A 23,315-nucleotide genomic window follows, 5' to 3' on the forward strand; every position below is an offset into this window, starting at 1 on the left:
AGCAGAGCACGCGGATCTTGTAGTTGAGGCACATCTTGAATTTGCCAGCCTGGTCCTCGTTCTTGCACACCAGTCCAAAGTGGACGTCGCACTGCACGACCTGCCCGACCTGCTGGATGGAGACGTCGGGGTAGTCCTCCGCCCGGCACTCGATTTCCTTTGGATGTTTGCAGATTTCCTTGCCGGCGGCGCGGATGTGCTGGTAGGTTTCGAAGTCTCCCTGGTTGGGGCCTGAGGAGGGGAAGTCGACGTCGAACCATTCGCTCCAGGTGCAGATTTCAATTTCACAGGGCGTGGTGGACTGCGTGGTGGTGGTGGTGGAGGTCACGCCAGTGGAGGTCACGGTGGGTGTGGGCGTGGGGCTGGTGGTGCTGGTGGAGGTCAGCAGTGTGGTCTCTGTGGAGCTGGGCAGCGTGGTGGGGGAGTGGGAGGTGGAGGTGGAGGTGGTGACCGTGGTGGAGGTTGGCGTTCTGCGGGTGGTGGTGCTGGTGGGGCTGGTGGTGGGCACGGGCGTGGTGCTTATGCAGTTGTAGTTCGGGGTGCAGCAGAGCACGCGGATCTTGTAGTTGAGGCACATCTTGAATTTGCCAGCCTGGTCCTCGTTCTTGCACACCAGTCCAAAGTGGACGTCGCACTGCACGACCTGCCCGACCTGCTGGATGGAGACGTCAGGGTAGTCCTCCGCCCGGCACTCGATTTCCTTTGGATGTTTGCAGATTTCCTTGCCGGCGGCGCGGATGTGCTGGTAGGTTTCGAAGTCTCCCTGGTTGGGGCCTGAGGAGGGGAAGTCGACGTCGAACCATTCGCTCCAGGTGCAGATTTCAATTTCACAGGGCGTGGTGGACTGCGTGGTGGTGGTGGTGGAGGTCACGCCAGTGGAGGTCACGGTGGGTGTGGGCGTGGGGCTGGTGGTGCTGGTGGAGGTCAGCAGTGTGGTCTCTGTGGAGCTGGGCAGCGTGGTGGGGGAGTGGGAGGTGGAGGTGGAGGTGGTGACCGTGGTGGAGGTTGGCGTTCTGCGGGTGGTGGTGCTGGTGGGGCTGGTGGTGGGCACGGGCGTGGTGCTTATGCAGTTGTAGTTCGGGGTGCAGCAGAGCACGCGGATCTTGTAGTTGAGGCACATCTTGAATTTGCCAGCCTGGTCCTCGTTCTTGCACACCAGTCCAAAGTGGACGTCGCACTGCACGACCTGCCCGACCTGCTGGATGGAGACGTCGGGGTAGTCCTCCGCCCGGCACTCGATTTCCTTTGGATGTTTGCAGATTTCCTTGCCGGCGGCGCGGATGTGCTGGTAGGTTTCGAAGTCTCCCTGGTTGGGGCCTGAGGAGGGGAAGTCGACGTCGAACCATTCGCTCCAGGAGCAGATTTCAATTTCACAGGGCGTGGTGGACTGCGTGGTGGTGGTGGTGGAGGTCACGCCAGTGGAGGTCACGGTGGGTGTGGGCGTGGGGCTGGTGGTGCTGGTGGAGGTCAGCAGTGTGGTCTCTGTGGAGCTGGGCAGCGTGGTGGGGGAGTGGGAGGTGGAGGTGGAGGTGGTGACCGTGGTGGAGGTTGGCGTTCTGCGGGTGGTGGTGCTGGTGGGGCTGGTGGTGGGCACGGGCGTGGTGCTTATGCAGTTGTAGTTCGGGGTGCAGCAGAGCACGCGGATCTTGTAGTTGAGGCACATCTTGAATTTGCCAGCCTGGTCCTCGTTCTTGCACACCAGTCCAAAGTGGACGTCGCACTGCACGACCTGCCCGACCTGCTGGATGGAGACGTCGGGGTAGTCCTCCGCCCGGCACTCGATTTCCTTTGGATGTTTGCAGATTTCCTTGCCGGCGGCGCGGATGTGCTGGTAGGTTTCGAAGTCTCCCTGGTTGGGGCCTGAGGAGGGGAAGTCGACGTCGAACCATTCGCTCCAGGTGCAGATTTCAATTTCACAGGGCGTGGTGGACTGCGTGGTGGTGGTGGTGGAGGTCACGCCAGTGGAGGTCACGGTGGGTGTGGGCGTGGGGCTGGTGGTGCTGGTGGAGGTCAGCAGTGTGGTCTCTGTGGAGCTGGGCAGCGTGGTGGGGGAGTGGGAGGTGGAGGTGGAGGTGGTGACCGTGGTGGAGGTTGGCGTTCTGCGGGTGGTGGTGCTGGTGGGGCTGGTGGTGGGCACGGGCGTGGTGCTTATGCAGTTGTAGTTCGGGGTGCAGCAGAGCACGCGGATCTTGTAGTTGAGGCACATCTTGAATTTGCCAGCCTGGTCCTCGTTCTTGCACACCAGTCCAAAGTGGACGTCGCACTGCACGACCTGCCCGACCTGCTGGATGGAGACGTCGGGGTAGTCCTCCGCCCGGCACTCGATTTCCTTTGGATGTTTGCAGATTTCCTTGCCGGCGGCGCGGATGTGCTGGTAGGTTTCGAAGTCTCCCTGGTTGGGGCCTGAGGAGGGGAAGTCGACGTCGAACCATTCGCTCCAGGTGCAGATTTCAATTTCACAGGGCGTGGTGGACTGCGTGGTGGTGGTGGTGGATATGGTGGGTGTGGGCGTGGGGCTTGAGGGTGTTGTCGTTTCTGTTTTTGTTTGTGTTGTAGGTTGTGATGTAGTTCTCTTATGAATATGTTCTGTTTTTGGTGGAGTTGTTGATATTGTAGTGGTCTCATGTTTGGTTTGTATCTGTGGTGTTGTTGGTACTTCTGTGGATGATAGAGTCTGAGTTGTTGAAGTAGTTGTTGTTTTTGTTTCTTGTGTAGTTGTATGTGGCACTGTAGTTGTGTGGCATGGTACTGATATATATACACAGCAGTTAAATCTTATTTCGTAGTTATAGCAGATGGGTGGTAGTTGGTCTTTGTTGTAGCATATCAACCCTTCTTCTGTATTACATGTTATGTGTTGCTCCAGGAGTTGATACGGTACATCAGGGAACCTTACTGCTCTGCATTCAACAGCCTTTCTGTTTTCGCAGACTTTGTATCCCTCATTTTTAATGTTCTGAATTGTATCAAAATCTCCGTCATTGTATCCAGACCCTGGATAACTGACATCATACCACCTTGACCAGTGACATTCTTCTTTAATGCAAAGAGGAGGTGTTGAAGGAGAAGTGGTGACAGGTGGTGTCACTTCAGTTGTGCTTGTGGTTGTTCCTTTAGTAGTTGAAGTTGTGAATGTACTTTCCGAAGTTGTAGTAGTTGGTGATGTTGCAGTGGTTGAAAATGGTGTGGTTTCTACAGTTGGGGTTGATGTTTCTGTGCTCTTAGCTGCAGTTGTCGTCGGTGTTGTAGAAGAACATGGTACATAAACACAGCATAAAATTCTGATTTCATAATTGTTGCACATTGCTGATATTTGATCTCTGTTGTAACATATAAGCCCAGTTGTTGTACTGCATTCTACTACTTGGCCAAGTTCTTCCAGAGGTATATCAGGGTATTTCTCTGCTCTGCACTGAACAGCCCGTGGAGCTTTACAGACTTCATAACCTTTAGCTCTCAAATCATCAAAGGTTTCAAAATCTCCACCATCATAGCCCGGGGTTTGCAGACTACTATCATACCATTCTGACCACTCACAGACTTCATGAACGCATACTGATGTAGTTGGTGACACTGCGAAAGGAAGAGAAGAGACCACGAAACTTAGAATAAATTCCTGTGTATATTCACTTTTCATTACATTAAATGGGCTGAAAACTTTCTTAAGGTCATTCGCTTGCCCTGTGAGCCTGTCATGCATCAGTTCAGTGTACTTATAACTCAGTATGAGGTAGAACAGAAAAATTCCAGCAATTTAATATACTAACGCTTGGAATTGTCACTTCCCAAGAGAATGTTAATTATGCTTTACAAAGTGCTGAAATAAGTATTGAACATAATTTATACACATTGGGGGAAAAAATTCTCACTTTTTTTTGCATTTGATTCAGTGTAATTGCTTAGTTTGTATCTTGCTTCAATATTTACTAGTGTCTCTGGAATGTCAAAGCCTGACTCAAAGCCAGTGGAAAGAATAACATTTAGTCTATCCATCAAGATTCATAGGTACTTTTTTCTTTCCAATGAGTTGACTCCTCATGCAATATGATGCATTGGCTTTGCTCCTCCATTTGAAGTAAAAGACGTCTAATGCAGCAGTATTAGCACCCTTACACTTTTTACTTTAGCTCTGGTCTTAACATACCATTTACTGGTTGGAGGGCAGTCCGTAAGCTTTTGCAGGTGAATTCTCATTGTGAAACGACTGGAAAATAGCTAATGAATTCCAGTAGTGCTGATGGTGTCTGGATTTCAAAACTCCTAGTTCTAATTTTTTTACTGAATACTTATTTCATTAAACAACATGTGCTCATAGTAATTAGAAATTACCAACCTGAAGAATGCTGAATGGGAATTCTAGAAATGAAAATTTCGGTATCTCAATGCCAATATGTGAGCAATCCACATAGTACTGTAATTATAAATACTGTGAACCCTAGCAGGAGTTTTACAGAAAGTAATAATTCTGTAACTTAATAGGAAAAATAATGAATTATTTGTTCAGTAAAGGTTATTCCAGTATAGAATTAAATTACAGATAATAAAACTGATACTGTTTTTTTACCATTCACTACGAAGATAAGGAAAATAATAGTATCAAACCAGTGTTCAGTCATTTCCATTTTGGTGTTTCAGAAGTGGTTTCATTTTCTATATTTAGTTCCTTGTATCAGTTCGGTTACTAAATACTGACTGAAACCAAATGCTACTAATAAATGAGACCTACTGTCATTTATTTTGAGGTTGTATTAGTTCATTTATGTTGTGAGTGTGGGCATGGTTTTATAGCTATATTTTACTCACTAATGAGCAGAATATGCTCTTACAGGCTATAGAGGATGTACCTGTGGAAGTAGTGGCAGGTGGCGTAGTGCTGAAGTGAAATGTTGTTGCTGTTGTGGGTGTTGTTGAGATTGGACATTCATAGACAACCCTTTCAATTGTTCCATTGGCACCACAGGTTGCGACAATACACCCTCCTGTGCCATCTGTAGTATTGTAGATCACATCTTTATAGTTGTATTTCTGTCCCTCATAAATGCAGACACATTCTGTAAATCAAAAGACATGTTATTTCTTGGTATCCAAAGCACAGAGTACCTCAAATGCATCTTATTCAGATAAAAACATTGTCAACCTACCATATTCATCATATTTGCATTTTTTGCCATGAATTGTGCATTCACTGGAAAAGAGAAAAAAGGAGATGATGAATGTGAATATATTGGCTCCTGACATAATTTTATTATTTCAATTTTTTCTAATGACCCTTTGCTATTCTTTGTATGTTTAATGTAGAAAGACTCTATCTTCTCGGAGTTAGATATTCAGTTCTGTTGTACAAATCCAGGTTGGCTAGGATCACTCAGTTTTTTGGCAAGAAAGGCAACTCTTCTATGCCAGCATACTAAACGTGCAGTATCCTTACTGGTGCTTTTGGGGGGCTGGACAAAGATGTGGGGAGGAGTGATCTGGAATGTTCTTATCTCCCTGATAGGTATACTTATTTTTTGGAAGGGAAAGTGCAGTAAATGTATCATTCGAGAAAGGATCACTGTATCATGGATGCTGATGTTGTCTACACAGCAAATTTCCATAAGACTTCCAAAAGATGCAAGAATGAATTCTGGTTTTAAAGGGAATTCATCTATTATCTGTTAAGAATTGAATCTTGATATATTTATTTACAGTGATTAAGGGCATCTGTACACTGAATAAACTTAAGTAAATATAGATATGTATTTAACAGGTTAGGTTTGGTGCTGTTAATGACATTAGACGGCGCAGGCAAAGCTGTCTATGAACTGCGAAACATGCTATGAAAGTTGGGTTAGCTCTGATGGGCTTCATGCTAAGCTCTTTGCCATTCTGACTGCACTGCTTACAGTATTCAAGTGTAGCTACTTTAAAGGTATCTTAGGACAGTTGTTAACTGCTTCATAACTGGTTCTGCTAACTTTGTGCTATTTGATAGAAGGCTTAGCAGCACTTCACAGAATCACAGAATCGTCTAGGCTGGAAAAGACCTTGAAGATCATCCAGTCCAACCATTGACCTAACATGTCATAAATCATGACAGAACGTGTGGCAATACTTGCTGGCTGTTGCAAATATGCAAGTGGCAGTGCAATAACAGAAACAGGCTCAAAATAATGAAGATGAGTTGCCTACTAACTTCTAAATAATTTCACGTAATGATTTTAGGGATATTTTAATAAAAATTCTCAGACTGTTGCTGTAACTATTATTATTTTAAATTGTTTTTACTTAATTTAATAATGATAATAGTAATAATTTAAAAGTACTTTAACAAGAATATGAATAAATAGTAAATTCATCTCTCTATGGTAAAATGTTTCACAATGTCATGATTTAATTTCTTGGGAATGGAAGAAAATTAGGCATTATTCAGCAGCCTATGACTGGCCTAGTTCCTGTTGGCAAACAAAATCTTAATGCATGATGAATTATGTTCCACAGCTTTAAACTCAACGTTGCAAAATCTTTACTAATCCTACCATGATTGACAATTCTGATTTGAAGGCATCTTCATTCCTGGTTTGTAATTTTTTCCGTTTTCATAACAACCACAAGTAGCAACACAAGTCATGGTTTCTTCATCAAAATAGGGCTTATTCTTTGGACATTGTGGATAGCAGCCTGCATTAAAAAATGAGAATTATGTTGACACTAGGCCTTTCACAAGTAGAAGTAAGTCTACACTCTGCTTATATCTGTTTTTTCCAAATTATCCCATATGGTAAGTGGAAGTTTAGTCTCTATTAGTGCTATTCCTTTGATTGCACATTAAGCTTTGGAGCATTTTGTCCTCATCGTCACTTCAAACAACTTCATGATTCATTAGGGACTAAGATACTAATTAGAAAATTAAGCTTTGAAGCATTTTGTCCTCATCTTCACTCCAAAAAAGTTCAAGATTGATTAGGGAGTAAAATACTAATTAGAAAATGTCTTTTTATAATTTCTAATATAAACATGTCATATACTGAGTAATATAAATCGTGTTAATCACATTATATTTTAACTTTTTATAAGTAGAATGAGATACACATGATGATGTTTACCTTCCAAACCTCTCAACTCATGAAGGCATTTCCCACTTGGATTATTGCAGGTCTTCATACAAGGGGCTCCACATGGCTTGTAGTGCCACTCACATTCCCCTTGTGGATTGTAATAATCGCAGAACAGAGCTAGAAGAAGGAGAAATGACAGAAAAAGGGCTTTGATCATTTTGCTCTACAGTCCTTCAGTTTTGTTGGGTAAAAATCCCATGTGATCAGCATAATCACATAGGTGGTAGACAGTATATTGCCTTTTTTCTAATTTAATAAAATTGTTACACTTCTTACCGCCTTTTGACATTGATAAAGTTATAAAGCATAAACCAAAGTTACACATTAAGCATGAAAAATCAATTAATTGAATCTGATTTTAGCTAGTATGCACTGATACTCATTTACACTGAGAGTGATGCAGACTGATGAGAGTGTAATATAGTTCACGAGTTGTGTATCATGATTGACAAGTAAATCAGTCACTAATGACACTGCTGGTAAAGTTACTATCAATGGTTTCATTTTAAGAAGATAGACTGGCTTCCAGTGATTTAGCCAACTTGCTTTGTGGGTTTATTTGCTATTTTTAGAATATAGCAGTGTCTCTTACAAATACAATTTTATCCTTCTTTCTTTATTCATCCTACTTGTTTTTCTTATTTTCTTCTCTGTTTTCTTTCCCTCTGGACCCCTTCAAAAAGTAATAGGGTCAAACTCACGACAAATGGATGGGGTTCTCCATGAAATGCAGATATCCAGCTCATTGCACGCTTGAGCATAGGCGGCTACTGCTGTACAGAAACATTCACAGTCTCCTCCAGTGTCACAGGCACAAGCATCATCCACACATGCTTGATAATATTCATTTGGTTCAACCTGTTGGAGAAAAGATTAGAGTTTTGATGCACTGGTCCTCTTCAAAAAGGCATTCACTCTCCTAAAAAAAACGGAATATCTGAAACTGAGAAAGCTAAGAAAGGAAGAAACCATGAGAAAGCTTTGAAAAATCAAGAGGAAAATGTAGAATAAAGATGTTACTAATAAGTTGTAATGCTAAGAACTATTTGATGTTGAAGATACATTTGCAAAAAGAGTATTGTTACGTTACTACAATCTAGCACACAGTAATATATATCAGGTGGCTGATATTTGTATTAGTAGAAAATTATGCGATTAGAAAATAAACATATCCTGAGATTTATTTATGGTTGTCCCTTATATTAAATAAAAACCCCAACTCTCAATTTCTTTAGTGTACTAGGTCAAGGCACACGCTGAGAAAATGAAAGCGAAAATAATTTCTATGCAGTCTCCCTGGAACTTGGTCTGATTTCACTTTGGCAAGCATGACAAAGTGTATTTTAGTGCATTTTTCAGCTATCCCACATAAAAATTAATGTAATCTCTTGCTCATGAGAATTTAAGACTGAAGTTTTTGTCATACCTGGGAATGACACTTTGCGAACACTCCACTAGTAATGATGCTGCACTGCTTCTGTGCCCAGGCTTTCCTGTATGGGTTTGCAGTGCATGGGTCCTTGGTACGATTGGCATTTGGGCAACTAGAAGACACTTTCCAGCTATTGGCAAACTCCAGCACATTTCCTACCACAGACTGACTGCGAGTAGTGAAGTCATTATTTCCATTGCCATCATAGTTTCCGCAAAGTCCACAGACATGTCCCTGCATGGGGATAAACACAAAATGACAAAGATCAGTAAGGTACAGTTTCTCAGTATCTGTAAGTAACAGACCTCAGGATGAATCTTATTTGAAATTATCTGGGCCTCTTCAGTGATGGTCTTGGACACTGTCACAAAACACCTTTCATGAAGAGATCTCTCTAACTTTTTTAGGAAGGATAAAGATAAGAAGCAGGGTAGACTCATGGTTTTTCTTCTTAGTGTTGAATTCATTAGTTTTATCTAATCATGAACATATCTCTTCAGTGAGGGCTTTTCAAGAAGAAAGCTACTGATATAGTTGCTGTTATGTCATTGCTGAATAACATAATTTAAGTAAAATGTGTAGTACACAATCTAAGTCAGCATTACAACGATAATAATATGCAAATGCTGCTCTTTCAGTCTTCTGGTTCCAGCCTAAATTTCCATTTTTTTTCTTTGAGAGATAACATGAATATGTTTCAGAAATAATTTTATCCAGGTTTTGGATTTTAAAACGTACCTGAAAGCTGGGACTAAGTTTGATGAATATACTGGTTTTCTTGTCCCACATGAGTATCAGGCCAACAGAAGTGTCAACCACCAGGTAGATGCCCATGGAACGGATTTGGAATGGCATTTTTCCTCCAGGTGTCCTCTGGATGACATCAGAGTGTCCATCACTGAGTACCAGCTCATAGTTCTAGGACAGGAAAAGAAAAAGTTAGAGGCCAATTAAAAAAGTCACCTATTGGGTATAGTTTTATGTATTGCCAGTAACTGCTATTGAAATAACTCTATAATCATTAAAATCATTCTATTCAACAACCCCAAGGTAAGCACTTTCTCTTTAGAATTCCCTCCTTTGCATTCTCTAGCAGTGAGCAAAGAATTGTAGTATCATTTTCACTGTCTTGGGAGACACTCCTGCAATGCAGTCTATCTGGGACAGCTTGTTCTGTCCTTCTGGTACATTGGGCCCAGGGTACAACTTATTAAAGAAAATACTTACCCCCAGGAAAACTTTAATAGACTTAGAACAGGTGGTTCCTGTAGTGCCACATGGAATGTTCTCAGTGATGACTCTGAAGGTTCCCTGATTCATACTTTGATGACCACAATAGTTCTGAAACAGGGTAATGATATTCAGTGTTAACTATGTTACATGGTCATATGTAAAATGCAAGGTACTTCAATAATGCAAAAATCTGGGAAGGACTCTGTTACCTGGACCAGAACATATTCACAGTCTCCTTCAAAATCAAAGCGTTTGCCATCAAAGGTGGTGTAATGCCCATCTCCATAAACAGAACAGGTTTCCAGGCAAGGTTCATCAGAGCAGTGCCATTTTCTGTTTCTACATGTGCTACGTAAGACAAAAAACACTCCAAATGTAAAAACCAGACATACACATGATATAGCTATATGTACATTCCTGCATGTATATCAATCTGATTTTAAAATGTGCTAAGCCTATAATGAAAAAGTAAGGTTTGCTTATTCTCAGAAATGCAACATAGCTGAGCAGCCTTTGGGATTTACCCAAAGACTGTGTTACTTCATGATGTCATGAATAATTTGGGTTAGAAAATACTTTAAATCTTTCACATTTCCAGATCTTGTTGGATGTACTGAAATGTAGCAATTGAATGCAAGGAAAAAAGCTTTTGTGACTCGAACGACAACATCCAAACCATATTGTTCTTCTGACTATTTGCAACTTCAGTGCTGTGCTCATTGTAAAAAACAGACAGAGCTTGCTTTTTAGGTACTAAGTCAATCATCTTATGTAGGATTCCTTCCTATAAATCTTGATACCGCTAGAGATAAATGTTGTAATTAATCTCAAACTTAAACTTCTCTTTCAGATGCTTGAAAAGAATACTTTTTCATATGCTCTTACCAGTTGTTACAGCCAACTCTGATTGATTCTCCTGGTCTATAGGAATTCCCATTGTGAATACATGGACAGTCTTCTGGAGCTATACAGCCACCTTTGCCATCTAACACTTGGTTATGAGGACATACACAGCCAGAGACACAGTGGGTACTGTACTGTAAGGACCATATAGAAAACATGACTTGAAACATTTCCCCGATGCAGCTGATAATTGTAAAAGAGATCTAGTTTAATATGCTTTCAACTGGGTATTAAGCGTCTATACTTACACATTCCATATCTAGAGTTTGACAGCTCTTCTGGCATCCTGCTCCTACCAAATCTGTAGTAGCATTGCCACAGTCAATATAGACCATGGGAGGTACGCAGACTGAAAAAGAGAAAAGCCATGAGAAATGTGAGATCAACTATGTATTTATATCTTTGTGTTTCCTTAATGCAAACTGAAGGAAAAAAAAGACTCCTTTGTCAGATATGTGTACCTTAATGTAATGCATTTGACGAGAAAGAGAAACTGAATATTGTTTTGAAGTTATGCTCATCTGGTTTTTTGTGCTTATGCTTGGACTACTCATAGAAATGAATGTTTAGTTAGCTTCATGAAACACTTTCAGAAAAAACAAAACAAAACAAAACAAACTAGAAAACAAAGATCCTGGTTTACTTTGTATTTTTTTTAGGTTTTTTGTACTTTTATTTCATTTAAAATGTGGATGGTATTCTCCTCACTTTCAGTGAGGTGACCAAATATTCTTTTCCCCTGGGTAATCCAGGGGGTTATAACTTGTTTCAGCTGTCTGAAAGGTAAGACAGTGTTTCTTTATATTTTGGGAATATGCTCTACATTACAGAAGTCATCAGTTCATTTTCTTGTTTGATTTCAGACTTGTAGAATTTGCATCATTATGACAAAAAAAGAGACAACTGAAAAGGGTGAAGATGGAAGGGGAGAATCAAAGAAAATCTTAAGTGATACGTTACCTGGTTCAGGTTTCTCTCCGATGCAGCTCAGCTTTCCATAGGTGCAAGTGCTATAAAAAAAGAGAGAATGGATATTTTTTTCTTTTCTTTCTTAGGTTTCAGCTTATTTCCTAATGAAATTGAAATAATGAAAAAATACTGTGTGACGAAACAGAGAAAATGTGTCTTTTATCAGAATAGATTGTGTTATTCAAAAATATTTTATGTTGGAGCAGACCAATATACAGGCATATTCTATATAAATACAGGTTTGCTCTGTCCATTTGTCTGGTTAAAAACTATCCTTCAGAATAGTTCAGATTCCATTCACGGTGAGAGTAATCTGTAATGGGATTATCAAGCATCTTTCACCATGGAATAAGTCTTTTACAGTCATGGATAAGAAAAGTATGTGTGGTGGGGAGTTAGTGAGTGAGCGAGAGTGTGGCTGTTAGCAAATGCTAACCCAGCACAGTAGGGTTTGTTGAATTCCTGTAGGAGTCTAAGTGCAACCTTCCAAACATGGATAGCCCTAACAGTTTTTAAGGATCTGTGATATTTTGTATTGAAATTATTAGTGAGAGAAATACTTTTGATTTGAATAGATTGCATAATGTAGATACGGTTTCATGATTGCCTATATCCAGTCTCATCCATTTGTTTACAAATCTCTTACCAGACAACACCATTATCATGAACAACTTCTCCAGAAGACAGAGGCATTCCTTTGTAGTAACAAGGACAGCTAGAAGCGGGCACGCATTTGCCACTTTCATCCATGTAGGTTCCATTTATGCAGGTGCAGCCATCAACTGGCACAAAGTTGATGCTACAGATGACATCAGGCTCACTTAGAGACCGGCAGGTGGGTTGACAGGATTCGACGTTGTAAGTGTACTTCAAAGATTTCGGACACAAGGTGGTGTATTTTGCTTGAGAGTAAAAAGGTGAGTTACGTTTGTAGTTCATTTAAGAATCAATGTAGGTATAAAATTTGAGGTAAAGTATATATATGACAAACAGCAATGTATGTACATATGATTTACTGATATCCTCAATAGTGTAATTTCTTTTTACTGCTAGAACAGAATTTTCCCCTATAAATGTACAAATACTAATGTTTTGTCCAGGTTAAGAAAAGAAAAAAAAAATCAATTATATTAATGCATAGTGTGTTTTTTCCTCATTGTTATTTTTATATTTTTTGTCAAAATAAATTGAAAAAAAAGCCTACTTATTTATTCCTGTTGCAAGGGTATTGAGGTCCATGATGTTTCTGCTGGTTCTGATCAAGTAATCTAACAAAGCCTCTATTTTATATTTCTCCCTGCTTACTGTTTATCTTTTATGGTATTCCCTTCCTCTTCAAATTCTTGAAACTCAATGCTATACTTAAAACACAATTTAACACAATACACTGTGGGAAACCCTGGAAGCTTCTGTGTCGGACCTTCTGGATGATCATTTTCAAGAGGCAAAGAGATATAAAACTTACTGCAGGCTTTGCTCCTCCATCCAGTGAGGAGAACTCCTTTAGCAGCGCAGGCCCTGACATAGCTGGAAAGGGCAGCACACATGCAGTCCTCACTCTTCTCACAGTTACACGTGTCAAACATGCAGTTCTAGGGACAGAGGATGACATAAGATCATCAGATTGTCATATCAAAGCCATGGCGCTCTATAGCTTTTAGAGCATCCTGTTCATTAGAGCCAAAGGCGAGTGTAATCCATAGGCATAAACAAACATGCCTGTTTTTCATTTGAAGATTTCATTGAGCACTTTCAAAACAGATTCTTTGCAAGGAGAGAGTAATTAGAGGTCCACAATTTTAAACTATTTTTCTTGTTATGTTTTACTTTTTCAGGTGTTGGTAGGTTTCCCAACTACTTCCAGTTTGTAGCCACTGTGCCATACATACTTAAAACAAGTAGAGAGTATTTGATTTCACACAACTTTTAGGTTTAGGCTTAGGAGCTTGGGCTCTCTGCATCAAAGAGACAAAGAAAACTAGAAGTCATTTAATGTGCTGCTATGCCGGGCAAGGCCATTCCAGAAGATGTTAGTTGAACATAATCTTACAGATTTCCAGTAACAGGAGGACTTTGTAAAGTTCACAGATACTCTGTTCCAGAGCTTCATCACCTTGAATTCCTGGAACTTTTTTGTTCACATCTTATCTAAATCTCTTCGCTACTTCTTACAAACGTTTCTTGCCTTGTCCTTGGATATATGCAAAAGCCTTCTGAGAGCAGTTCAGAACAACTAAGCAAAGTGCTAGTTGACATTCTGACTAAAGCTTTCCTTATATCTCAGGAGGGATGGCTTTTGTCCTTTGACCTGATAGGAGTCCAGGGAGTCCAAGCTCCTATCTTAGGCATTTAGGCTAGTACCTAAAAATATGGGCAGCAGGAATACACCTGTAAGTTTATCCTCCTGGGAATGGAAAGAAAGATACCTTTACAAAGGAGTAATTATTATGATGTGTAGATAAAAATGAACCCTTGGCTTGAAAAGAACTATCATGAATGCATCTCCTCCCAGTTGGCAAGTTATTCTCTCAGGTGTTAGTATCAGAAATCTGAGTACTTTTCTTTTAAATGGGAAAAAGATAAGAGCTGAGTACCTTCTCGTAAACTTCTGGATTCACTGTTGAGTGACATTCAGCAAAAGGTCCCATGGTATCAGAGAGCAGTCCGCACCAGTGCTGAGCATACTGGTCTGTGAATTGAAAATATGGTAAGAATTTCTATTGCACTTCATTGTCCAAACTCTTGTCTCAGTGTAACTGTACTTCCTGCTGGGAAATTGCAGAAGCTTAACTTTATAATGAAATTCAACTCTGCATTTGCTGAAAAACAAACAGTCTTTCACTTCCTCTATACAGAAGTATGAACTCCTCACAAACTGAATGCTCTTAATTCACGGTAGTTGTCATGGCATAAACTAAGACATCCTTAGCTGAATTTTGAAAAAGAAGGTTCACATATGTGAATTAAAAATATGCTAGTTCAGTTGCTGTATGGCTCCAGTTTCCCTTAAGCAAGTTGGCAAAAACACTTGCTTTCTTTATCCAAAGGAATATTTTTGAAGATCCAAAATATTATCTTAGTTATTATTTATCCATTGAAGACTTCTAGTGTCAACTGAGGAAAACAGTGTGTGCAAATGGTCCACTGTTATTTTGGCTGAATGCTTGGTGGCTGATCAGCTTATTCCTTCTTTCCATCTTAAAAGAGAGGTTACTACATGCTGAGCTTACCATTTTGTATGCTGACAGTACAGGGGTTCTCAAAGGTATTTTTAGCATCAGGACAATCAGCCCGCGTTTTCCAAGTATTGCCAAAGGCAGCTGAAGTACCCTCTATTACACCACTGGTGGTTTTGAAATCATCTGTCTGTATGTCATTGAAGTTTCCACAGAGACCTAAAAGGAAGCAGATGGGTGGTGAAAGTCTCCTACAGAATGAAGCGTACTGATGAAGGCAGTTGTTACTATAAGATCACTTACCACAGGTCTGCCCTTTATGTGATGGGTCTAGGTCTATAAAAACTTGCATGAGAGGCACAAGCTGAACCTGTAGCTGAAGACCGAAGGTAGTTTGCAGGATGATGAAGAAAGATGATGGTCTGAAGATGGTGACATTCGCTAGGGATGTAAGGACATAAGAGTTATAATTTCATATGAGATGAGCTGTTGAAATGACTGTTCCTTATATAGAGGGATTCTACAGCTATGTTTGATACGATCCTAATTTCTGAAGAACCGGGGGAAAAATGATCCATGCAGGATTTCAAATCCAGCACCAAAACAGGCTGTCTTTACCCTAAACAATGAATGTATAAAATCATTTCTGTCAGGTGTTTTAAAATAAGGGGAAGAACATACACTTCTGTTGCTATTTAAAAGACCACCTTTGCTTGATGAAAATTATATAGCTTGATTCAGTGGTAGACTCCAACCTGGACTTATTCTGTCCTTTCATGGTTGGCTTTCTGTTCAGGTGCAGTAATATCTGAGAAGAACTGGTGTGAGAGAAACTTCCAGTGATGAATCTACGCCAAGCAAAGGGACAGAGGCAACATAGGCAACTAAACAACTTCAGATATTGGAATCTTGTTGCATATCAGAATTTTTCTTTGCTCTCTTATGGCAATGTTTGCATCTGGAAGTGTGCAGTGATGCTATTTGTTTGAATTGAATCTCCATTTAATTAGATATCACTAAAATAAGACCATAATTTTGCTAAAATAGGCAAACCCTATTACTTACAAATGAGAGACTATGCTCTATTGGAGTACCTTGGGCTTTCTGCAATGTAACCAGAGGTAGAATTTGGCTTGAGATTAACTGATGTAATAACATTTTAAAGTCAAACCCAGAAACATTACAGAAGTCTTTCAGAGGAACTTACCCGCAGAGAATGGCAGCTGTGTGTAGATCATATTCACAAATACACTGCCAGAAGGCTGGATCACAATGTTCTGTCCACAAGAAAAGACAATGATTATCAAACATATTTAGAAAAGGTAAAACACCTTCCAAATATTTTCTATCTCGTATTCTTCAGGATAAAGGAAAAAAAAAGTGGGGGGAGACTGGGATGATGTTCTGATTCCTATACTATTTCTTTAATCTTTATTACTGTGGTCCATTGACTGTCAAAACAAACAAGAAAAAGCCCAGAGATTACTAAATGACAGAAAACCACTAGGATCTTGACTTCCAATGTACCTACGTTATTCTTAATTTTTCTTTGAATAATGTTCAAATGAGATAAAACAAAAAACCCAGTGCAGATTTCCTGTCTGTGCTGTTATGTGTCATTTGCAAACTACTTGTCTATTAAGCTTTGAAAACATCCCTGCAGAGTGTTAGGTGTCTACGTTTGCTACTTACAGTTTGTCCTCCACTTAGGCTGACAGCTATACCCTTGAGGCATGTCTCAGTGTCAGTCAGGCCACACTTTTGGATATCTCCCAGAACAGTGAATTCATTGCTGTCACAGAGCTAGAAGAAAACAAAATATATTGTTAAAAGGATTCGTTATATTAAAATATTGTTATGCTAAAAAGATTTGCACTCAAATGGCATTCTCAGTAACGTGAGTCTTTTAAAATATTTATTCCTTTTCTTCCTGCTTATATGAGGTGGTGGAGTCCCCATCCCTGGAGGTGTTCAAGAGGCGGGTTGACAGGGCACTTAGGGATCTGGTGTAGTTGGGATCTGTCAGTGCTGGGTTAACGGTTGTACTAGATGATCTTCAAGGTCCCTTCCAACCTAGATGATTCTGTGATTCTGTTCTTACATACATGTATACAGTCACCAAGTAAGATGGCATTAATGCAGTCTGCACAGTAGAAGTTATCCATTACTTCTGACACTCAAGGGCAAGTTAGACATATTAAGCTGAACATTAAAACTTCTTAATGTTTAGGTAATACTAGTTCCTACTGTTTAGGTAATACTAGTTTAATACACTAGAGAAGAAGAAGGAACTGTGCCATTCTTGCCCATTGGTTATGGTGTTTACCTGAATGAGGAGAGAAAATTTTCCAGTCTCTTCTGCACTGAATAGATTATCAAAGAGCCTGGTGATTTGGACATTCTTTTAACAGGCAGGAAATATGTATTTACATATCCTCTTATAGCAGAAAATTAAGCTAAAAACACTATTCACTAAACTACAGAATAAAGGCAAAATTCAGTTTTTCTCATGGTTCTGAGTTTCATTAGACCATGTTCTGTGAGCTTATTCAAAGTGTGCCTAATGGCCAAGACGTTGCAGGGAAACATGGAGAAGGCTGTGATTCTGAACGTGTCTTATCATTTTCTTGGCATAATGAAGATTAAGTTGAGGACAGCTCAGATGCATAATTACAGCCATCTGGAAATTTAATGTTGAAATTGTGGGCTTTTTGACCTTTTGTGGCCAAGTTTAAGGGTTTTCTGTATCTCCAGAGCCTCTGAAAATCTTATTTTATGTGTTGGTGACAAAAGGGGAGTTTAACATGTAAGTCTGATTTTGTTGTGCATCGAGCCCAGTGCTTGTGAATCTCATTAAAAAGATTCATTGACTTAGTCTAATCTATTTCTGAATTGTCTCATTCTAGCTCTTTTCTAAGTTTTTATGGTTCTTTTTCTTGGTAACATTCAGTTTGAGATTTTTGAGAACAGATTTTATTTATCAAAATTGTTTACCTAGGGTTCTGAAATCTGCAAGTTTGTAGTCATTATTTTAGATGCATCTACTCCGAATTCAGTCCCTACTAAACTGAAAACTGCAGGAAATCTTACATGCTTTCGTAATTCATCAATTTCTAATTCAGGATTTAGAATACATGCGTGACTTCTTAGTGTGTTCCTTTTAAACTCTAGAGTCTTCTATGTCTACTGGGAAAGACTGTTTGGAAGGCTGATCATCTTCATGAAATAACTCCTCTCACATGAGTTCTGTATAATAATAATTCCATTATGAATACTGTTAATCAAATAAGCCATTGAACTATATTAGCTGTGACAAAAAGGACAGTACCAATGGACATAATAAACACAATGCTCAGAAGGAGGTAGTTATAAAACACCAGACAGGCAATATTTAATTTAAAAGTTTATGGGAAGCATGGAGATTGTTTCATAGAACCTAAAAACTCAGTGCAATTCTTAAACGATAATCAAAGAATACAAATCTACTACAATATGTTTACCTACTATAACCCTAACAGAAAACTCCCCTGAAATCCATTTAAGACTCCATGTTGACCCTCTAAGTTTCAGAGAGTTGATGTGATAGCCAGCAGTTTTAACTAAACAACGTTATATATAATAAAAACCTTTTCCTTTAGCATATTGCTTTAGCAAGGATTGACTCATTTTTACCTTGGTTAGGATATAGCTACAGTCTCCGAAGAAGGAATAGTATTTCTCATCAAATGTTGAAATGTGGGAGCCTCCTTCAATACTGCAAGTCCCAGGGCATGACTGGGTGATACAAGACCATTCACCTCCAACACAGGTACTGAAATGAAGAAGGCACTTAGTAACCTTGGGTAATGCAAGTGTAAATGAAATAAGAGACAATAAGAGCCGTTGATGCCTTAATTTTCCTCTTGAAGCATTGATCATGCTGTCAAAGAAATCAACATTGTTTTGAAATCTCAGAATAAGTATGGGGCAGGCACATTTTATTAGAGATAATTTTTTATATATTGCTGTTCATTTCCAGTCTTTGGACAGAATTCAGTCCTGGTGAACCTGGCATCCATTCTGCTGCATGTGAAGGATTGCCCCCCATCTCCATTAGCATGGCTCAAGCTTCAACACGTTAAGTATTTCTGTAAAATAACATGCGTGTTTGTAGTTCTTGTATTCATGGATAGATAGGTCCATTTGCATACACTTAGGCAATAATACTTCCATAATTATAGTGATATTAAAAATATATATATCTATCTGTCAAATGTGCCTCTGAAATGTGGTCTCCCACTCTGTCTAATGCAACACATCCCTAAATGTAACATCCTCCATAGTATTTACATGAGCATCCTAGTATTAGACTGCAATGCTGCAAAGGACCTAACACAGTAATTCGTATTTTTAAACACCTCCAGTATTTGAATTTGATTTTTTCCTTTAATTGACTGGTCTTGAAATTGGAATACCTATATCTAAACTAAAATTTTTGCTTCCAAGTGTGAGGAGAAAACAGACATGTAAGTATCCTCTAAAAATGTGTAATCAAGGAATTTTGGTTAATAAGTAGTTCCTCATTTCTTTTTAAGGGGAAATTAGTAATTTTTCCCTGTCTTCAAAATGTTCCGGAAATGCATGTAAAAAAAAGAAATATGAGAAAGAGAGTATGTTACCATGATCTGCATTTAGATGAGAAGGAGGCACCAGGAGCATAAGTTTCACCTTCATAGGTACAGTGGCATTCTTTACGGGGAATGCAGCCAGCACCATTAATGTCATCAAATACCATTCCTAGGGAAAGAAATGGTCTGTTACTCATTCTGTACACTGCAGAACCTGCTTTTGTACACATATCTGGCAGATGCCTGAAAGCATATTCCATTTCTTCTGTATTACACAGAAAATGAATAGAAAGTACTTTAAAATAATAGGATGCCAGCTGTGTAGGGATTGAAGGGCTATATTCCATTGAAGCCTATCTAAAATCTTAGGGTGATCAAAAGAGACCTCTAGGGAAGTACTTTTCTGTTATGGACTTCTTTAGAATGGAAGTAGGATAATGAGGTGGAATAGATGAACTCTTTGTAAGGCTGCCTAGGGACATATTTGTACAGTAAATATTTCTAGACCCAAAGGCAGAGGATTATCTAAGAGAAGTCATGTTATTATACAAACAAGTGATGGTGAATTCTGTGAGACATCATGGAAGATAGGCAGAAGAGCTGCAAGGAGTGAAGATCCCACCATGCAATCACCCACAACACCAACAATTCTCAACCCCAGAAGTAAGCTTACACAAAGAGAACACATTTGCATTGTTCGTCTTGTACTGATATTCAGTTCTCTGAAGTGCCAGATTTTACACACTGCCTAGTGCTCCCTCAACTACCTGTTGTTCAGGCACGCAGCACTGGACAGGAAGGCTTTGGTAATGTGGGGAACCAGACGCAGCTTTGCTAACACCAGAAGTTATCATTGTGGGCAAAATGTGATAAAACATGACATACTTTCTGTGAAAGTATGTCATGTTTTATTACATATGGATGCTGAGAGTTGAAGACTTATCCCCTTATTGTTAGGAGCAAAGTATCTCATTTTCAGTTCAGTCATTATGTACATGTCTCGGGCACATTTGTTGTTTAAAAGGGTATTTTTAGTAACCTGAATAGAAACGATGCATGTGTATCAAGGAAGAAATGTAGCAATTACTTTGATGATAATAACGGCAATGACATGATGAGAGCGATACAGAATACGAAAGTTGTTAAATGTGTGCAGGTAAGTGTTCTAGCAGTTTTGGCTATGAGAAAAGGGCAGGAAATAAGCTTGCCTGGAGGACAGACGCAGCCATCTGTACAATGATCTTCACAAAGTTCAGATCGTTCCGGGTTGCTGCACGTGTCAGAGCAGGGGGAGCCACACTCCTGGTAGTGCATGTTGAAAGGACAGAATTTGGCTGAAAGTAGAAACAGTATTATAATGCTGACTTTTCCTTTGAAATGTTGAGAAAACAGTATTTGCAGTTTAGAAAGTTTTCTGTCAAGATATAATGGGGAATCCTGATCCAAGTGGAGGATGCAACATTTTAAACTTTCTGATATATATTGAAAACCCTTAGTAATGCAAAATCCTCTAAACTTCCATATTCCCAATGTCTTGAATATGCTCAGGTTAAAACTGATTTGCATCAAAACTACGTGCACCTTTAAATGGCTGTCTTCTTTGGGAAAAAGGACACATATTTGAACTTCACTAGATATGGGTAGTAAGCACAGGTGAAAGTCCCCTCTCGAGATACTTACGACACAGTTCTGAGGTTCTCCAGTTCAGAGGCTGTCCGCCTGCATGAGCGCACTGCCGGGAGTATTCAGCAAAGGTGTTGCACATGCAGAAGTCAGCCATGGAGCTATCACAGTGGCATAGGTCTTGTATGCAAGTTTCAATGTAGTCCTGAACGTTCACAAGTGCATTACAGCTTGTAAATGCTTTACTGGTTAATACTGTCTCACAGATAGAAGCCTAGGAGGGAAAATAGAGAAAGTAGAACAAGTGTTTAGAAAGTATCAAACTATTTATTTAAGGCATGTAGCAGAACAAACCAAAGGTCCATCTGGTCCAGAAACCTGTCCAACAGTAGCCATAAGCAGATGTTTAGGGAAAAGTATAATAATAGGGCAAGCACACATGGAACTCCTCTGATTAACTCCCATATCTTCCTATATCTTGAGTTACTTTCAGCTCAGGTGACTTCCCAAGCATTATACAGTTTCTTTGTATAATGATACCCTTATCTTACCCTTAAGAATTTCTCTTTCATGAAAATATCCAGTCTTCTCTTGGAAGGGGAATGAAACTTTTTACCATTTACTTTAGCAATGAAAAAAAAGATAAATTTAGAAAAATTTTCTTTCCAGACCTACAGTTGAGTCATATTCATGCTATATTCTTTTCTGATTCTAACAAATTTTGTCCAAAGACTGGAAGAATGTATTTTACACTGAGAAAACAAATTTTGAGAGAGAGGTTCTTACAAATTCAGCTGAGCAGTTTGTCGGAACGTCAGGAGAAATAGGATCAGCACACTGCTCTGTAGGTCCATCCATCTTCTGCTTATTCCCAAACTGTATAGGAGTCAGTTTTGTGTCTGTAAGAAGTAGTCCAAATATTAGAATAATATTTACATGGAGATATTTTGTGACACTATCTGCTATGACATGAACAGTGATTACCAAGAAATATCACTATAGTATGAAAGAAGAAAGGAGATGAAGGTGGTATACAAGGAACTGGATCCTAACTATTGAAAACAAGTAAAAAGCTGCATGTGGCAGATCTTAAAAGATGTAACAATGATGGAAGCAGCCTAATACATCTCAAAGCCCTGACTCTATGTATAAACTGACAACTTAGAAATACATAAAGAAGTATCACTAATTTTTCAGTTAACACAACCCACAGACTGTGTTACAGTACAGTGCTAAAAGAAGGAAAAGCAAAGTTCCAATACTTAATAATGCTTTTTATTACTTACTCTCTGAAAAAAACTCATTGCTAGTCGGAATTCCGTTGAAGTCCCCACAAAGTCCACAAGTTTGATTGGCGTATTTTTTGTCTAGTTCCACCTAAAAGAAATGAAGGAAGAGAGCTTAGGTTCATAGTATTGTCAGCCTTGATGGTTAGGAACACAGCCTACATCAATATTGTTTATGTACTCAAAATTTGACATATGTATGTTGTGCAGACTGTATTGTGTGGTAACAAGGTAGGTACCGTTGGGAACGTCAGCGAACACCAAGAAAAACTTGATTTTATTCTAGTCCTGGGACTGTGAAGATCAAAACATTGCCAGGTCTGGAATCTGAGGAGTACTTCGCTGTGAGGTGGGAATGTTATAATTGGGGTTCTACTGATCTTGAGCTGAGCTTGGTGGGAAAAAAAGGGAAGTTGGGAGAAGACTGGAAGACAGAACAATACTCTAAAAAAGGACACAAACCCAAAAGTAACTAATGCCCATCTGGCTGATTAAGACTGCAAATATCTAAACAGTCTTTTCAAAATACAGGCTTTCTACCATGTTTTGGATGTTCTCTTACCAGGAGGGCATCCTCTTCATTCCAAAGGAAGGTCAGTCCTAACTTGGCAGAAACTTTCAAATAGCTGTTACTTCTCTCTATGAAGACTCCCATATGGCTGAAGGGCAGATGAACCCTGGGGAAAGATCACCGTAATTCAGTGGGGGTAGGGACAGAATAGCCATTGAATATCCACACTGATATCCTTTCTCATTCTCTTTGAGAAGCTTCAACATGCATAGGTGAGGAAATCAGTCAGAGCAGTAACTAAACACAGACAACACAATCTTGTAACATTTTGGCTGTTGCCTATGCAGTTTCTTCTCATGGTGCAAATGGATCAGCCTTGGTTTCCCTGCTGTTCCTTTTGGCTATTTCTGTTAATGATGTTTTGCTAGGTAAAATGTTGGCATGCGTCTTTGGTTGTATCGTTCAAGAAAGTACTGGG

The 23,315-nt window shown here is 39.7% G+C and overlaps 1 protein-coding gene across 1 annotated transcript in view; it reads right to left on the reverse strand.

Moving 5' to 3' along the window:
* MUC5AC (mucin 5AC, oligomeric mucus/gel-forming) overlaps window positions 1–23,315 on the reverse strand; it is a 52,294-nt gene that overhangs the window by 23,265 nt on the left and 5,714 nt on the right. Inside the window, exons 5-34 of the mRNA XM_074841878.1 lie at window positions 22,889–23,003; window positions 22,327–22,417; window positions 21,827–21,939; window positions 21,098–21,314; window positions 20,626–20,751; window positions 19,469–19,586; window positions 18,483–18,621; window positions 16,503–16,613; window positions 16,018–16,087; window positions 15,114–15,251; window positions 14,865–15,029; window positions 14,229–14,323; window positions 13,100–13,226; window positions 12,281–12,536; window positions 11,626–11,675; window positions 10,914–11,014; window positions 10,648–10,799; window positions 9,972–10,110; window positions 9,757–9,870; window positions 9,268–9,447; window positions 8,524–8,763; window positions 7,799–7,955; window positions 7,086–7,214; window positions 6,519–6,660; window positions 5,142–5,185; window positions 4,845–5,051; window positions 1,662–3,573; window positions 1,074–1,580; window positions 593–914; window positions 33–508 (exon numbers count right to left, since the gene is read on the reverse strand). Coding sequence (XP_074697979.1) covers window positions 33–508; window positions 593–914; window positions 1,074–1,580; window positions 1,662–3,573; window positions 4,845–5,051; window positions 5,142–5,185; window positions 6,519–6,660; window positions 7,086–7,214; window positions 7,799–7,955; window positions 8,524–8,763; window positions 9,268–9,447; window positions 9,757–9,870; window positions 9,972–10,110; window positions 10,648–10,799; window positions 10,914–11,014; window positions 11,626–11,675; window positions 12,281–12,536; window positions 13,100–13,226; window positions 14,229–14,323; window positions 14,865–15,029; window positions 15,114–15,251; window positions 16,018–16,087; window positions 16,503–16,613; window positions 18,483–18,621; window positions 19,469–19,586; window positions 20,626–20,751; window positions 21,098–21,314; window positions 21,827–21,939; window positions 22,327–22,417; window positions 22,889–23,003 — 6,753 coding nt within the window. The remainder of the gene's footprint in view (window positions 1–32; window positions 509–592; window positions 915–1,073; window positions 1,581–1,661; window positions 3,574–4,844; window positions 5,052–5,141; window positions 5,186–6,518; window positions 6,661–7,085; window positions 7,215–7,798; window positions 7,956–8,523; window positions 8,764–9,267; window positions 9,448–9,756; window positions 9,871–9,971; window positions 10,111–10,647; window positions 10,800–10,913; window positions 11,015–11,625; window positions 11,676–12,280; window positions 12,537–13,099; window positions 13,227–14,228; window positions 14,324–14,864; window positions 15,030–15,113; window positions 15,252–16,017; window positions 16,088–16,502; window positions 16,614–18,482; window positions 18,622–19,468; window positions 19,587–20,625; window positions 20,752–21,097; window positions 21,315–21,826; window positions 21,940–22,326; window positions 22,418–22,888; window positions 23,004–23,315) is intronic.

This window comes from Strix aluco, chromosome 16 (genome assembly GCF_031877795.1).
Source record: "Strix aluco isolate bStrAlu1 chromosome 16, bStrAlu1.hap1, whole genome shotgun sequence".
In the NCBI taxonomy this organism is placed as follows: Eukaryota; Metazoa; Chordata; class Aves; order Strigiformes; family Strigidae; genus Strix; species Strix aluco.